The sequence below is a fragment of the Bos indicus genome, chromosome 15 (genome assembly GCF_029378745.1).
Source record: "Bos indicus isolate NIAB-ARS_2022 breed Sahiwal x Tharparkar chromosome 15, NIAB-ARS_B.indTharparkar_mat_pri_1.0, whole genome shotgun sequence".
NCBI classification, from domain to species: Eukaryota; Metazoa; Chordata; class Mammalia; order Artiodactyla; family Bovidae; genus Bos; species Bos indicus.
The window spans coordinates 41,151,878-41,167,747 of record NC_091774.1 but is presented as its reverse complement, the minus strand read 5'-3'; the positions used below and the strand labels follow the sequence as shown (position 1 = coordinate 41,167,747).

General features: G+C 34.8%; 1 protein-coding gene across 3 annotated transcripts in view; it reads left to right on the top strand.

Annotated features, from left to right (window-relative positions):
- The window catches only part of USP47 (ubiquitin specific peptidase 47), a 104,498-nt gene that overhangs the window by 71,897 nt on the left and 16,731 nt on the right, over positions 1 to 15,870 (top strand). For 2 of the 3 annotated variants that reach the window (XM_019974846.2, XM_070803674.1), the window contains 10 exons: positions 2,594 to 2,689; positions 2,771 to 2,923; positions 5,371 to 5,538; positions 7,278 to 7,409; positions 7,843 to 7,919; positions 8,465 to 8,520; positions 10,931 to 11,043; positions 11,713 to 11,817; positions 12,632 to 12,839; positions 14,323 to 14,438. In XM_019974846.2, the coding sequence (XP_019830405.2) occupies positions 2,594 to 2,689; positions 2,771 to 2,923; positions 5,371 to 5,538; positions 7,278 to 7,409; positions 7,843 to 7,919; positions 8,465 to 8,520; positions 10,931 to 11,043; positions 11,713 to 11,817; positions 12,632 to 12,839; positions 14,323 to 14,438 (1,224 nt within the window). The remainder of the gene's footprint in view (positions 1 to 2,593; positions 2,690 to 2,770; positions 2,924 to 5,370; positions 5,539 to 7,277; positions 7,410 to 7,842; positions 7,920 to 8,464; positions 8,521 to 10,930; positions 11,044 to 11,712; positions 11,818 to 12,631; positions 12,840 to 14,322; positions 14,439 to 15,870) is intronic. The other variant, XM_070803673.1, reaches the window with a different exon arrangement.

Sequence of the window (15,870 nt, the reverse complement as noted above, 5' to 3'; positions counted from 1 at the left end):
ACTCATCTCACATGCTAGTAAAGTAATGCTGAAAATTCTCCAAGCCAGGCTTCAACAGTATGTGAACCGTGAACTTCCAGATGTTCAAGCTGGTTTTAGAAAAGGCAGAGGAACCAGATATCAAATTGCCAACATCCGCTGGATCATGGAAAAAGCAAGAGAGTTCCAGAAAAACATCTATTTCTGCTTTATTGACTATGCCAAAGCTTTTGACCGTGTGGATCACAGTAAACTGTGGAAAATTCTTGAAGAGATGGGAATACCAGACCACCTGACCTGCCTCTTGAGAAACCTATATGCAGGTCAGGAAGCAACAGTTAGAACTGGACATGGAACAACAGACTGGTTCCAAATAGGAAAAGGAGTACGTCAAGGCTGTATATTGTCACCCTGCTTATTTAACTTACATGCAGAGTACATCATGAGAAATGCTGTGCTGGAAGAAGCACAAGCTGGAATCAAGATTGCAGGGAGAAATATCAATAACCTCAGATATGCAGATGACACCACCCTTATGGCAGAAAGTGAAAAGGAACTAAAAAGCCTGTGATGAAAGTGGAGAGTGAAAACGTTGGCTTAAAGCTCAACATTCAGAAAACAAAGATCATGGCATCTGGTCCCATCACTTCATGGGAAACAGTGGAAACAGTGTCAGACTTTATTTTTTTGGGCTCCAAAATCACTGCAGATGGTGACTGCAGCCATGAAATTAAAAGACACTTACTCCTTGGAAGGAAAGTTATGACCAACCTAGATAGCATATTCAAAAGCAGAGACATTACTTTGCCAACAAAGGTCCGTCTAGTCAAGGTTATGGTTTTTCCTGTGGTCATGTATGGATGTGAAAGTTGGACTGTGAAGAAAGCTGAGTGCCGAAGAATTGATGCTTTTGAACTGTGGTGTTGGAGAAGACTCTTGAGAGTCCCTTGGACTGCAAGGAGATCCAACCAGTCCATTCTGAAGGAGATCAGCCCTGGGATTTCTTTGGAAGGAATGATGCTAAAGCTAAAACTCCAGTACTTTGGCCACCTGATGCGAAGAGTTGACTCATTGGAAAAGACTCTGATGCTGGGAGAGATTGGGGGCAGGAGGAGAAGGGGACGACAGAGGATGAGATGGCTGGATGGCATCAGTGACTCGATGGACGTGAGTCTGAGTGAACTCCGGGAGTTGGTGATGGACAGGGAGGCCTGACGTGCTGCGATTCATGGGGTCGCAGAGTCAGACACGACTGAGCGACTGAACTGAACTGAACTGAACTGATGTTAGAAGCATTTTGTATATTTTTTTGTAATTTTTTAATCTTATTCCAAAATGAGCTATACTGAGGATTATGTGAATTTTATATACTTGGTAGCTGTTTTTACACTAACTCCATTTTGCCAGATCAAGCTCACTTACCTTTTGAGGAACAACTTGTTCTATAGCAAAAAAATTTTTGAAGATATTTTGTCTTAGTGATTCACTTCTTTTTCTTTATATGTAATAAATATTGTCAAACCATGTCCTTAGACCATGTGTGAGGAATAAAGGTGATATCAAATGAAATTGTGCAATCCAACCTTATATGCTATACAGTACATGGAATTCTCCTTGCCAGAATACTGGAGTAGGTAGCTGTTTCCTTCTCCAGGGGATCTTCCCAACTCAGGGATTGAACCCACGTCTCCCACATTGCAGTCTGATTCTGTACCAGCTGAACCACCAGGGAAGCCCAAGAATCCTGCAGTGGTTATCTAATTTATCCCTTCTCCAGAGGATCTTCTCGACCCAGGAATCAAATTGGGATCTTCTGCATTGCAGGCAGATTGCCAGCCAAGCTACCATATATATACCAATCATATATGTTGTACTAACTGAAACTTTTTTAATTGCAAAAAGTCAATGTTGAGAAATTAAAAATTTTATACCTACTGATTCTTCAACAATATTCATACAGGTTTCTTGCTTCTGTCTTAAAGCTGTATGGAGAAAAAGAGAACCACGTGGTTCCGCTAGGTGAACAGTCCAGGAGCTCTCATACATTTTCAAGTGGAGCAGTATCTGACAAGCAGTGAGATGGCTGCACAATAGTTTTCAATCTTTCTAATTAGTACAGTGGCGAATTACTAACTGACCCTAAATGTAGTGATGAAAGAAATGATTAGATTTTTAAGTGTACAGATAATGTACACTCAGAGCACTGTGTTTTAACTGTGCAGTTTAAAATAGTCTCCTTTTATTAGAAGAATGCAGTGACGTATGCAACTGCTTTTTTAAGTGTGGAATTACTTTTTAATCTAAAGAGTGAGGATCTGTTAGATTATTTAGCCAAAAACCACAATGTAAAGTCTATGACAATTAAGCAGAGATGACTGATGTGCAAGACCAGGAAACGTAGCACTCATACAGAATGAAATAAAGTAATTTTTTGCTGTTTTATAATGATAAAATCATTTTGTTGTTGATACTTTTTTCCCTTTTTTGCATTTGAATTCTTAATTTTCTAGCCATTCTGTTTATGAGTATTTTGGTAATTAAAATTTTTTTATATTCAGGACTTTAACATTATAATATTTCACAATAATTATACAACAATTTGTTTTCTAACTAGGAAGAAGCATTGCATGCATTTATTCAGCCAGAGATCCTGGATGGCCCAAATCAATATTTTTGTGAACGTTGTAAGAAGAAGTGTGATGCACGAAAGGTAGATGCCATGTAGAAATTAATATTTAATTATCTGAGATAATATTCAGTATTCAGTAGATTCTCCCCACTTTTTTTTTAGGGTCTTCGGTTTTTGCATTTCCCTTATCTTCTGACCTTACAATTGAAAAGGTTTGATTTTGACTATACAACCATGCACAGGATTAAATTGAATGATCGGATGACGTTTCCTGAGGAACTAGATATGAGTACATTTATTGATGTTGAGGATGAGGTAAATACTTAAAAATTATACTTCAGTTTTGATCAGAGTAACGTGATATTCTTTGAAAAGACAGGATATTAAAACTGAAATTATTTATTTGAGTAGATAATCTTATGTTTCATAACTTTCTCTCTTTGAAAAGCATGTTTGTTTATTTGACTCTGCTAGGTCTTAGTTGCAGCATGTGGGATCTTTGATCTTAGTTACAGCCTGAGGGATCTCTAGTTCCATCAACAGGGATCGAACCCAGGCCCCCGCAGGAGGAGCTTGAAATCTTAGCCACTGGACCACCAGTCTCTTATATTTCATAACTTGCTTAGTTATTGAAATATAGCAGTCTAGAGATGGGCTGCATTTGTGTTTCTGGTACACGATAAACAGAACAAATACAGTGTATTGAATGAACAAGCAAAATGGGTACTGTGGCCTTAAATTTCTTGTTTTGTCTTAGTGACTTTTTCAATCATTAAGTTTTCTGGGTTCTCATTTAAGGTTTTGTTGTTGTTGTTGTTTAGTCAGTAAGTCATGTCCAACTCTTTGTGACCCCATGGACTGCAGCCTACCAGGCCCTTCTGTCCATGAGATTTTCCTGGCAAGGATACTGGAGTGGGTTGCCATTTCTTCTGGGGATCTTCCCGACCCAGGGATTGAAGCCATGTCTCCTGCACTGGCAGGCGGATTCTTTACGGCTGAGCCAACAGGGAAGCCACTTAAGGTTTACCAGCTCATAAATTGGCTAGGTTATAAACCTAGATAATAAAGATATTTTTAATTAGTTTTTAAATTAACACTTTTAAGATAAAGAATTTAAAATTAAATATAGTTTGAGAATGAGACTTTGAAGGCACAGATAATGCTAATTAATTTCTTCTACTCATTGACCTCCCCAAATTCTCTGGTTCCTCTGTCCTTATCCAGTAAAGGATTCATAATGTCCCATTCTATTCATTTGGAAACTCCTCTGATTTAGTTATTAGGAATATGTACAGCCATTTAACATAGTTGTTAGATAGTGATAAATCTTTCTTATTCTCAAAACTGCCATAAAGCATTTTTTTCTGATTGGAATTCATCACAGTAACTACTGTTTATTTTTTAACTAAAAAATGCCTTTTCCCAGAAGCTCAAAAATAATTTCAAACATTCTCAAATTTTATTTATGCTCTTAACTACTAAGAATCAAATTATTTTCTGAGCTTCACTTTCCCTGTCTGTAAAGTAAGGATGATAATTGATTTTTATAGCTTTTCTAAGAAGATATTGCCTTACATAGAGTAAATGTTCATTGAATGGTACCTGTGTCCAGGTAATATTTTGAAAGGTTTAATTTGAAATAATATCTCAAATACTTGTGCTTAAGCTAGGAAATCTATCCCTAGTATACCAAACTTTCAAAGGAGATTTCCTACTTGGAGATCAGTATTAGATTGGTCTTCTTATATTCCTAATGTAGTTCTTGTAAAAGGAAGGCTTTTCCAAGAGAAAAAAAACTGAGACAGAAGGTTTGACAGGAACTTTGAGAAAGTTATAGGTCCATTTCTTGGGAGAAGAGTAGGTGTTCTGGCTTAGTTAAAAGAGGTTTTGGGAATGATCTCTTTGAACTTCGTGTAGAATTCTAAAGTTGGTTTTCATTTCCATTTTTCCTTGAACCAGACTTTCTTGAAGAATGAAGACTATATGTTAGATGTAATCCTTAGAACAAAATTCTTGGTAAAAAGTTGGTACTTACTACATATTGCTTGGTTAATTCAAGAACTTCTATGCAGCGCCTTAAACATATCAAGGGCCTACATTTTAGAGAAGAGTTTTCAAACTTTGTATTTAAAATATTTAAGGAGAAGGGAGGAAGGAGTTGTTTGAGGATTTCTAGGAAGAATTCTTTAAGTTAAATTTGTCTGAAAGAGATTTAAAAATCATAAAAGCATGGAAAAGTATTATTTACTGTTGTTGCATTTCTGCCTCCTATAACTGGAGAATAACATTCTTGAGAGAGACAGTATCTTGTTTTTCTAATTGTCTGTAATACCTAGCATAGTGATAAACTGAATGGCACTTTTTGTTCAAGAAAGGAGATGGTGTTCTTTTGGGATTTGAGAACAACAGAAGCTCACTTTGGAGCTTAGGTTCTCTGCTTTTATGGTTTTTGATGAAATAAATGGTAGTTTTATACTGTTACTTTGCAACTGTAGCATAAATGAGGTTTAGTAGAATTCTGAATCAATAATTTGTTAATAGAGGATGTTAATAAGGATGTTAACAGAAATGGTTTTAAAATACACTTTTTTGTTTAAGGTCTCACTTTTTTAAGAGAAAATAAATATGCTTAAAGTAGAATAAGTATTTTTATTAGCAATAGTGTCTTAAATTTTGCAAAAAAGTTCACAGCATATAAATTAAAAGGTTTATATTTTCCCTTTATTTGCCTTATAATTGTAAGATAATTATGTTTTATTAAGAAGTCTCCTCAGACTGAAAGTTGCACTGACAGTGGAGCCGAAAATGAAGGCAGTTGTCACAGTGATCAGATGAGCAATGATTTCTCCAATGACGACGGCGTTGATGAAGGAATCTGCCTTGAAAACAATAGTGGAACTGAAAAGATTCCAAAACCTGGACTTGAGAAGGTATTTTATAATTTGTGGTTTTTAGTTGAAAGAATAAAGTAATTGCTGAGCTGCTATTATAATTCTCTTAAAAAAATTTAATTGCTACTGTTTTTAGGCATATATAATCAAAATTAAACTTTAGGAAAAACTGCTTACAGGTGGGAGCATTGACTTCTGAGACACTGAACTGTCACTGGCCTTTGAAGTAACAGCAAGGCTCTAAATCTTATATCAGAGTTTTCTCATATAGCAAATTGAAAGCATGAGGCTAGATTTGTTCATTTAAAAAATTCTGGCTATAGAATCCTTTCTGAAACAATAAGAGAATTAATCTTTTTTAGATAGGGAACCCCTCAGTTTCCTTCCCCTGCCCTATGACAGCCCTTAAGGGACTTCAAAAAATGATATAATTCCATGGATTATAATTTAAAAACTACAAGACTGAATAATATCTAGGATAGAATTTTTTTTGTTACTAGGTCAGTGATTTTTAAGGTTTTTCAAACCATTTCACATTTGTGTAATTTACTTTTTTGAGGGTAGAATTACAAATCAAATGTCTTGAGCCTGGTGTGAATAATGCATTGCCAGTCTGAAGACTGATCATGAATTCAAGTCTTACACAGTCGTATTAAATACAGGCTTTTTTAAGGCAGTGTTTAAGAATGGAGTTTCACTTGAATAAATCTGTTTTTAGACCAAGACCATTATTCTCATCACCATTACCACTACGCTTTACCTTTTAAAATTATCTGTTTCTTTCAGGGCAGATAGATGAGTGTGAATTGCTGTGATGAATAATGTAACAGATATATCATAACTTGATATAAAGATCATTGCTTTCAAACAAGAGTTGGAAAACTATGGCTCAAGAGCTAAATCCACCCCTTGCCTGGTTTTTCTACATAGACAATTATGTCTTATCTTTTTTTTCCCTTTGTCTTGTTCCACTGGATAGGAATTCCCATACTGTGTTGAATAGGAATGGTGAGAGAAGACACTCTTGCCTTATTATTCCCAGTCTCAGGAGGAAAGTATTCAGTCTCTCGTCATTAAGTATGATATTGGCTCTTTCATAGGTTTTATGGGTTTTTTGTAGATGTTCTTTATCAATTTGAGGATGTTCCTCTCTTCCTAGTTAGTTGAGAGTCTTTGTCATGGATGGGTTTGGATTTTGCCAAATGCTGTTCTGGATTCAATTGATTATGATCATATAATTTGTCTTCTTTAGCCTGGTTTACATTGGTTGATTTTCTAATGTTGAACCAGCTTTGCATACCTGAGAGACATCAAATCAATAGATTAGTGTATTACAGATACTACATAAATACATTAGAAGATGGTAAAAAAAAAAAAAAAGATGTTCAAAATCATCTTATTTAAATTTTTAAAAATGTTAGTTGAAATGTATTGATTTTGATGTGCATATCAAAATAGTCTCATGTTAAGCATCTGCTTCTAAAATTTCAGACTATTTTCTTCTTTTTACATAAATATATAAATTTATATCTCAGTTATGCACTGTTCTAAAGGTTATAGCATAAATAAAATGTGAAAGAATATGTCGAATGAAACTGGTGGTATATAAAATTATGTGGTGAATTACCATTTAATGATCTTGGAGAAAAGTTGATTTGCCATAAATAAATAGCAACAACCAACGTATTACCTCACTGTGTTTTAGTAGAGAATAAGAAATATACAAATTACAGTTTTGTGTTTCTCCTCTGCTCTGAGTTACTTTTTTTTTTCCTTAGAATTCCTTGATCTATGAGCTCTTCTCCGTTATGGTTCATTCAGGGAGTGCTGCTGGTGGCCATTATTATGCTTGCATAAAGTCTTTCAGTGATGAGCAATGGTACAGCTTCAATGATCAACATGTCAGCAGGGTAAGGAGGAATTTTTTAAGATTATTATTCTGAAAGACAGGAGTAGGGATGTTTCTCATCAGTAGAAGGGTTTATTAAAAATGTGAGACAGTCTGTCCAGTGAAGCATTTTAAGACACATTCCTAATCAGTCTTTTGTTTTTGTTTTCAGTAAATTTCCTTTGTTTATTGTTATCTCCTTGTTTTGTTTTATTTTGAACTTGTTGAGTGTTGTAGAGATAGATTCCCAATTTTCTTCTTGGCTTGAGCCTTCATGTGGGCTGCCTATTTAAGAGGACTAGAAATGACTGACCGTTAGTAGCCACTGATTATGATTACATTTTGAGAAATGGTATCTGTGTGGTCTTTTTAACTCTGAGGTTAAAACTTGAGTTCATATTGACATAAAGGTGTTAGATGGTACCAAAAAAAGTAAGTACTGTAACAACTTTTAGATAACACAAGAGGACATTAAGAAAACACACGGTGGATCTTCAGGAAGCAGAGGATATTACTCCAGTGCTTTTGCAAGGTAAATAACTTCCTGGTTTTACTGTTCATAAATTAGAATTACAAGCTTTTCAACATTTTATGCACTAAAAAGATTTAACCCAGGGGTCAAAAAGCTGTAACCTATGGGCCAGATTCAGCCTGCCTACAGTTTTTGAAAATGGTTTTATTGAAACACCACCATGCTCGTTGGTTTAAATACAGTATGTTCATCTTTTCCCACCACAATAGCAGAGTTGCCCACAAAGCCTATGGCTTTTACCATCTGGCCCTTTTCCGTAAAAAAAATTTGCTGCCTACTGGCTTAACTGAAGCAGTCATTCAGGGACAAAGGTTTTTTGAAGATTTTACTGTATTACCAAGAGAAGACAGAGGATTTTCTCATAAATGTGTCAAAGTAGTCTTTTTTCCTAGAATGTTTAAATCTGAACCTGTTCAAGACTACATTATTTTTAATTGTTTGAAACAATGAAAAAACTTCTATTTAAAGTAAAAATTTGATGCTAGGAAATGGAATCTTTACAGTCAACTTTTTGTCCCCATTAATCATTTTTATGTTTTTACTAGCTCCACAAATGCATATATGCTGATATATAGATTGAAGGACCCAGCAAGAAATGCAAGTATGTTGACATACAGTTACTTGATTTTTGTCTGTGTTTTAAACAAGTTTGGTTTTTTTGCAAGCTTTATATACCCAGATAACTACTTTTAAATGATAGGACTTTAAATTTTTTATGTGTAGAGAATTAATTATAAAGATAGTTTTGAGGTAATACTAACTGGTAAAAGCATTTGGGAAAAAGTTGAACTTTTCTTTGTAACCACTAAGAGACAAAACTTAACTTACTCTGCATTATGCACATTGGATATATTTATTTCCAGTAAGATTGTATTCTGTGTAGTTTGGTGCAGTGATGACGGTCCCTGATCTGTGTAGCCGTCATAACTCACAATTTGCATGTCCCAGAGGAAATTATTTATTTAACTTTTCTAAGTCTTACTTTCCACATATGTGAAATGGGGATGTTATAGGGGGTTTTTTTTTAGTATTTTATAGCATTGTTATAGAAAATTGAGATAAAATTTTAAGCATTTAATTTCATACTAGAGTTAAATATCTTTGCTTATTTGCTTAAAAAGCAAGTAAAATTTTAAGAGTCGAGTATGCATCCTTTATATTCTTAATTTTATTAATCTTAAAAATAATACTGTGTACAAAGCATGTGGATTTGCCTTTCTTTTTTCCTTTTGTAATTGCTACTTTAAAAAATTACAGTTCTTATGTTTTCTTGCTAACTCTGATCTTGACAGAAACAGTATTTGCAGATAGGTGTATGATGTGTGTGTGTGTGTACATAGAGATATATAGACAGGTGATATGTCTGCTCATATTTTCACAATTAGTATAATTATTGTCTTTGATTTCAACATATTTCCTTTGTTTAGAAATTGCCATACTATAAGTAAGTCTTTTAAGCAGTCTAATTAATGTTTTTGTTTACATTTTCATGAACCCTCATGAGATTGTGAATTCAGTTGTTGCAAGGCCTAGGACTTATTTATCTTTTCACCAATGATATGATTCAGGGACTGCTGTATAGGGGCTGTTCAATAATTTACAATGTAATTATAAGAAAGAGAAAAAAGAAATTACAATGAGAACTCATTTCAGAATAGAGATTTCAGAGTAAAAGTGTTCATTTTCACTTTACACATAAAGAAACTATACCCAGAGAGTGACTTGTCCAAGGTTGTAACTGTCCGGAGGGAGGACCAGGATTATAGTTTGTGTCTTCTGTGGCCCTCAGTATCCCATGTGTTTTCAGTAGTGCAATAATTCAGCATTCTTTTATCTGCTCCCCCAACTCTAGTTTTGTGATAAAGCACCAGGGGGCACTGTATGTATAATGCAGAATGTTTTTTAAATTAGAGCTTATTTCTAAAAACAGTGGATTTTTACCTTCCAAAGAGGAGTGATTTTTTTTTAATCATAAATTGTTCTCCCTTTTTAATGCCCAGCAATCATTGGCTTTATTAAACAGTGTCATAATCTCATACTGTCACTTCTAACACTTTGAGTTACATTTGAAGTTCTTTGATTAGAAGGCAGCTGGGAACTTCCCTGATGACACAGTGGGTAGGAATCCACCTGCCACGGCAGGGGTCATGGGTTCGCTCCCTGGTCTGGGAAGATTGCATCTGTCAAGAGCAACTAAGCTTGTGTGCCACAACTATTGCGCCTACACTCACATATTGCAACTACTCAGCCTGCGCACGTGCTGCCACTACTGAAGCCCGTGCACCTAGAGCCTGTGTTTGCAACAGGAGAAGCCACCACAACGAGGAGGCCATGCACCACGAGAAAGAGTAGGCCCTGTTCGCCACAACTAGAGAAAGCCCACGCGAAAAGTGAAGACCCAGTGCAGCCAAAAATAAATAAATAACATTAAAAAAAAGAACGGTGCCTCCCTTACTAAAGAAGGCAGCTAAAAGACTGCTTTGAGAACAAAGGAAAGATGATCATATTAGTGAATAATAATAAAATAAATACCATTTGTGGTAAAGTGTATCAACAGTATTTATTACATTTCATTTTATCCCAGATAATAACTCTTTGTGGTAGGTGCTATTAATAAGCTGAGAAAAACCAAGGTTTGGAGAAGTAAACCTGCCCAAGGTTGCACAATTTCGTGATAGCACTAGTTGAAATCAAAAGTGCTTTTATTTTCAAGTTTAAGGGAGGCTTTTTCACTCCAAAAATCTTCATTTACCTGCTCGAGTTGTCAGGAGCCAAGAGGTATATAGGTAAAGATCGGCTTTTTTGAAGCCTAACCATGTGTCCTCATTAACTACCTCTTCACCGTTGTCTGGGAGGAGTTTGTGTTCCACGTTGAAAGACTGCTGTAATTGAAGTAAATTTTAATAACAGCTGTAGTAGAAGTATATTCTCTGGAAATATAGTAGAACAAAATTGTATAAAGGAAGCTCAGTCTCTGTGGCACTGTTTTACCCTGTTTTTACTATTAATAGAATTTCTAGAAGTAGATGAGTATCCAGAACATATTAAAAACTTGGTGCAGAGAGAGAGAGAATTGGAAGAACAAGAAAAGAGGCAACGAGAAATTGAGCGCAATACATGCAAGGTTGGATTTCCTAATTTACTTTTAATTAAAAAGTGCTATTAAACTTTGCTTAACTGCGTTTCTCAAAACTTACTCATTGAGTTGTGTAATCATTAAGCAATGTAACCAACTATATTACTGAGGTAAAGTGATTTTATTTTATGCATAAAAAACCAGTAATGTAGTGATGATAGTGCTGGTAAGGTTACAATGAGATGAACTTTGTAACATTCTTCTACAAGAATAAATTTATAAAACTTTCTGTCTGATATTTGCATTACATTTATCAAGAGCCTTAAAGCGAATTTATATTCTTTCATATGATTCTCTTAAAAAATATCATCTAATGAAATAATTACAGTGCAGTAAAAACTTTGACTACCACGGCATACTCCACAGTATTTTCCAAATTAGGGAAAAATTGGAAACAACTTGAATGTATATCAGTAGGAGAGTGATTTCATAAATTGTGATACATGCTTATAAAGAAACATAGTTGTTAAAATGAATGATTTTGAATTTTTGATAGCAAGACAGTATCAGTTATTAAGTGAGATAAATAGACCCGAGGGAGAGTGATCTCAATTATATTTTTTAAGAATTATAATAATTTGATTTAAATACTGTCTACAAAAGAAGTAATTTGATGTATGACTTGTTGAGTTAATGATAATATTTTACATTTTCTAGATAAAATTATTCTGTTTGCATCCTGTGAAACAAGTGATGATGGAAAATAAATTGGAGGTTCATAAGGATAAGACACTAAAGGAAGCAGTAGAAATGGCTTATAAGGTATGTTTAGTTGTACTGTTGGCATTTAATTATTGATATCTTACATAATGGTACTAACATTTTCCCAAGTTTTTATTATAGTCAGTAGTAGTATAAACACTTGCAGTAGCTTTTTTTTTTTCACTTGCCCATTAAATCCTATCACATGCCCATGAAATCCACTTGTCCATTAAATCCTATCAATGTATCTCTTAGGGAGCGTAGTTTATACCTCTTCTTTGAAATGTGGTTCATTGCTTTTGAGAACTTTCTCACTGTGAAAGCCAGTTAATCTTTCTACAACTCAGAAATAGAATTAGAAACAAAGATATTTATTTATTCTTTATATTAAGATTGTTTTTGTTTTTTATTGCTAAGTCGCTTCAGTCATGTCCTTCTCTTTGTGACCCTGTGGACTGTAACCTGCCAGGCTCCTCTGTCCATGGGATACTCCAGGAAAGAATACTGGAGTGAGTTGCCATGCCCTCCTCCAGGGGATCTTCCCAGTGCAGGGATGGAACCTGTGTCTCTTATGTCTCCTGCATTGGCAGGGAAGTTCTTTACCAGTAGTACCACTGTAGCAGATACATTCTAAAGTTTAGAATGTTAACTTTTTAAAAGTCTTTAAAATATGTTAGTATATAGGTTGTATAATTTGAGGGATAATGAAATATGGTTATTTTAAAATACCATTTAAGTCATGCCTTTGAGCTTTTATGCAAATCATAAATATATATATGGACTTTATTGTTTGTTAGGACCTCTTGTTAGTATAGTTACATATCAGATTAAAAAAATTTTTTTTCCTTTTTCCTTGGGTGTTGTATTCTTTTAGATGATGGATTTAGAAGAGGTAATACCCATGGATTGCTGTCGTCTTGTTAAATATGACGAGTTTCATGATTATCTTGAACGATCATATGAAGGAGAAGAAGATACTCCAATGGGTCTTTTACTAGGTGGAGTCAAGTCAACATACATGTTTGATCTGCTGTTGGAGACAAGAAGACCTGATCAAGTTTTCCAGTCTTATAAACCTGGAGGTAAGCATTTTTATGGTATTTTGAATTGTAAAGGACTTACATTTTCATAAAGTTCTTTGTTTATAGAAATTATTTAAAAATTTTTTACATGTTCTCAGAATGTATAATAATTTCGATAGGTTTTGAAGTAGTGAGCCACAAACCTGGAATTAAATTCTAGACTACTTTCAAAAAACTATACACAAAATTTAAAAAACAAATAACAAAGCAAAAAACAAAGTCTTCAGTAGGATTTTTCTTCTCCAGTACTAAATCATCCTTCCTTCCTATCTCTGCCTCTGCCTCTTCCCCTGCCTCTCTCTTTATAGAGAAGACCACAGCCCAAAAAAGTATATTCTCATAAAGTCTCAGAAGTAGAGTCTTTCAGGGTCTCCTTGAAGACATGGTTCCATAACTCTTTCAAATTCTGTTCTGCTGTGGATCTTCCACACGTCCTTTTTTTGAAGCCTCCTCTTTCCAAAGTAGATTAAGTATGGTATTCTTTCAAGAGCTTCTTCAGTCATACTCCACTCTATCCATAAAGAGTCCCTTTGGAGTATTTTATTTCAGATTATTTTTGAACTAGACTGTAGAAATTATGGTAAAAGTATAACATTGGTCAGCAAAATAACTCACTTTTTAAAAAGAGAACTCTAAACGTTGTTGTGTATTATGACACTTGTAATCTCCTTTATTGTTTAATAGTCAATACTTTAGAATAATATTCAAATTTAGATTAGCTACATGGGGGGAAATGGAAGATTGACATGTACTACATACAAGAGATTAAAACAGTTAAAGCTGGAGAATATCTGCTAAATCTGGTGGTTGAAGATCATTTATTTTTCTGGTGACTGAAAGTTAAGTTATATATGATTTCCTAAAAACAGGAGAGAAGATAGCATTAAGTTATAACGTGAAACTTTTAAGTCAGAAAACAAACATGTAAACCAAAGCTTTTCTGTTGAATTTTCCATAGGATATAGAGAATATTATTTTGAGAAGAAGTCTTTGATTATGAACAAGGTCTTGAATTGTTCAGTGAATGTTGTAAAAAGCAAGTAGGGCTGCTATGTCCCTTTAGTATTTGTTTTCTCTAGTTATTTTATGTTAGTGTTGTGGTTTTGCTCTGTATTTTAGAACTTTGGATGTGTATTTTTAGTATGCTTAAAAAATTTGATAGGAGTGGTATTAATATTTTATAAGGAAACAAAGCATGTATTTTTAAAAATCACATTTTGACTTTGGCCTTGTTTAAAGAGATCTATAAGAACCTTTTTATTCGCTTTATTTTTTAGTTCTTTATATATATTTGTAATGTGATAAATTGTGAAAGAAGTGTTAATTGTATTATGCATGTTAACATATACATCTACCATCTTGACAATTAGAAAAACATTATCTTTGCTGTTTGTTAGAAACACATTTAGAATGCATTGCTAATGTGAAATGCCGTTTTAAAAAAGAACCTCCATTTGTGTTTCTGTGTTTTTCAATGTGACAGAAGTAATGGTGAAAGTTCATGTTGTTGATCTAAAGGCAGAATCTGTAGCTGCTCCTATCACTGTTCGAGCTTACTTAAATGAAACAGTTACAGAATTCAAACAGCTTATATCAAAGGTAAGTTTTAAAATTGGTCAATGAATATTTTTAAATGCCTGCTATGTACAAAGCACTGTGTGGTAGTTATTAGATGTAGGAACTGATACTTACCTCAAGAAGCCAATGTATTTATAGCTTGGAGATGACTAGTTGGGAGAAAAGGATGCTTCATAATGGAAGAAACAGACTGGCCTAAATGTGAAGATAAGAATGTGAAGCAAGTGCATGTAGCAGTGACTGTGTGTTTGGCTGGATCATTGTAAAGTACATGCCTGGAAACACAGGTTCACTTTATCTCATGGCAGGTTTTTAAATGTAAACAGAAAAGTTTGGACTCTGTTTAATGTAGGAAGTAGGTTGGTTGGTTGGTTGTTTTTCTAAGCACAGCAGTGTTATGATAAGAGAGCTGTGCTGTAGTGTGGTAATTCTGGCAGTTCCAGACTAGCGTTCCCAATGGGCTGAGGGAGGAGCCAGGAACATACTAACAGATGAGGTTGTTGAAATAATTTAGGTGAACACATATGACCAGAAATGAAAAAAGTAGAGATTTGTAAGAGTGAATCTATAAATAAAATTGGCAGCACTTACAATTGCTAAATATTAGAGCAAGGCAGGAACACAGAAGACCTGAGGAGTTTCACATTGGGGTAACCAGAAAGACAGTGATAAATGAATAGAAGTAGAAGAGTAAGCTGCTATCAGTCACATTATGTGAGTTAATAGTAAAGAGCATAGGCTCATTCAGAATTCTTGAACTGAAAAACATCATGATGAAACATTCAGATTTCCTTGGATAGAAAACTGTTTCACTCCAGAGAAATGATTATAATCCTTTCAGGGGTCTTGTATTCTGTAGAACATTGAGCACACAAATACAGGCAAAATTAACCCCACTTAGGGTCCTTTGGGGAGAAGGCAATGGCACCCCACTCCAGTACTCTTGCCTGGAAAATCCCACGGACGGAGGAGCCTTGTGGGCTGCCGTCCATGAGGTTGCAAAGAGTCAGACACGACTGAGTGACTTCACTTTCACTTTTCACTTTCACGCACTGGAGAAGGAAATGGCAACCCACTCCAGTGTTCTTGCCTGGAGAATCCCAGGGATGAGGGAGCTTTGGTGGGCTGCCATCTATGGGGTCGCACAGAGTCGGACACGACTGAAGCGCCTTAGCAGCAGCAGCAGCAGGGTCCTTTGGTGTGGTGGAAATTGTTCAGAAATCACAAGTCAAGAAACTTCCAGTTCCCAGTCATTTCTAGTTATTCAGTTTATGGTAGTATTGTCTTTTACCTCATCTGGAATTTTTTAATGCCTATTTTAACAGGGTTGTTGTGAACATGAGTAAAATAAATAAATGCTCTTTTTGTGAAAATAAATGTGAAGTATTATATAGAAGTTAGTTGTTATTACTATGTTAAAAAATTACTTCCAACACATTTGCCACAGTAATAA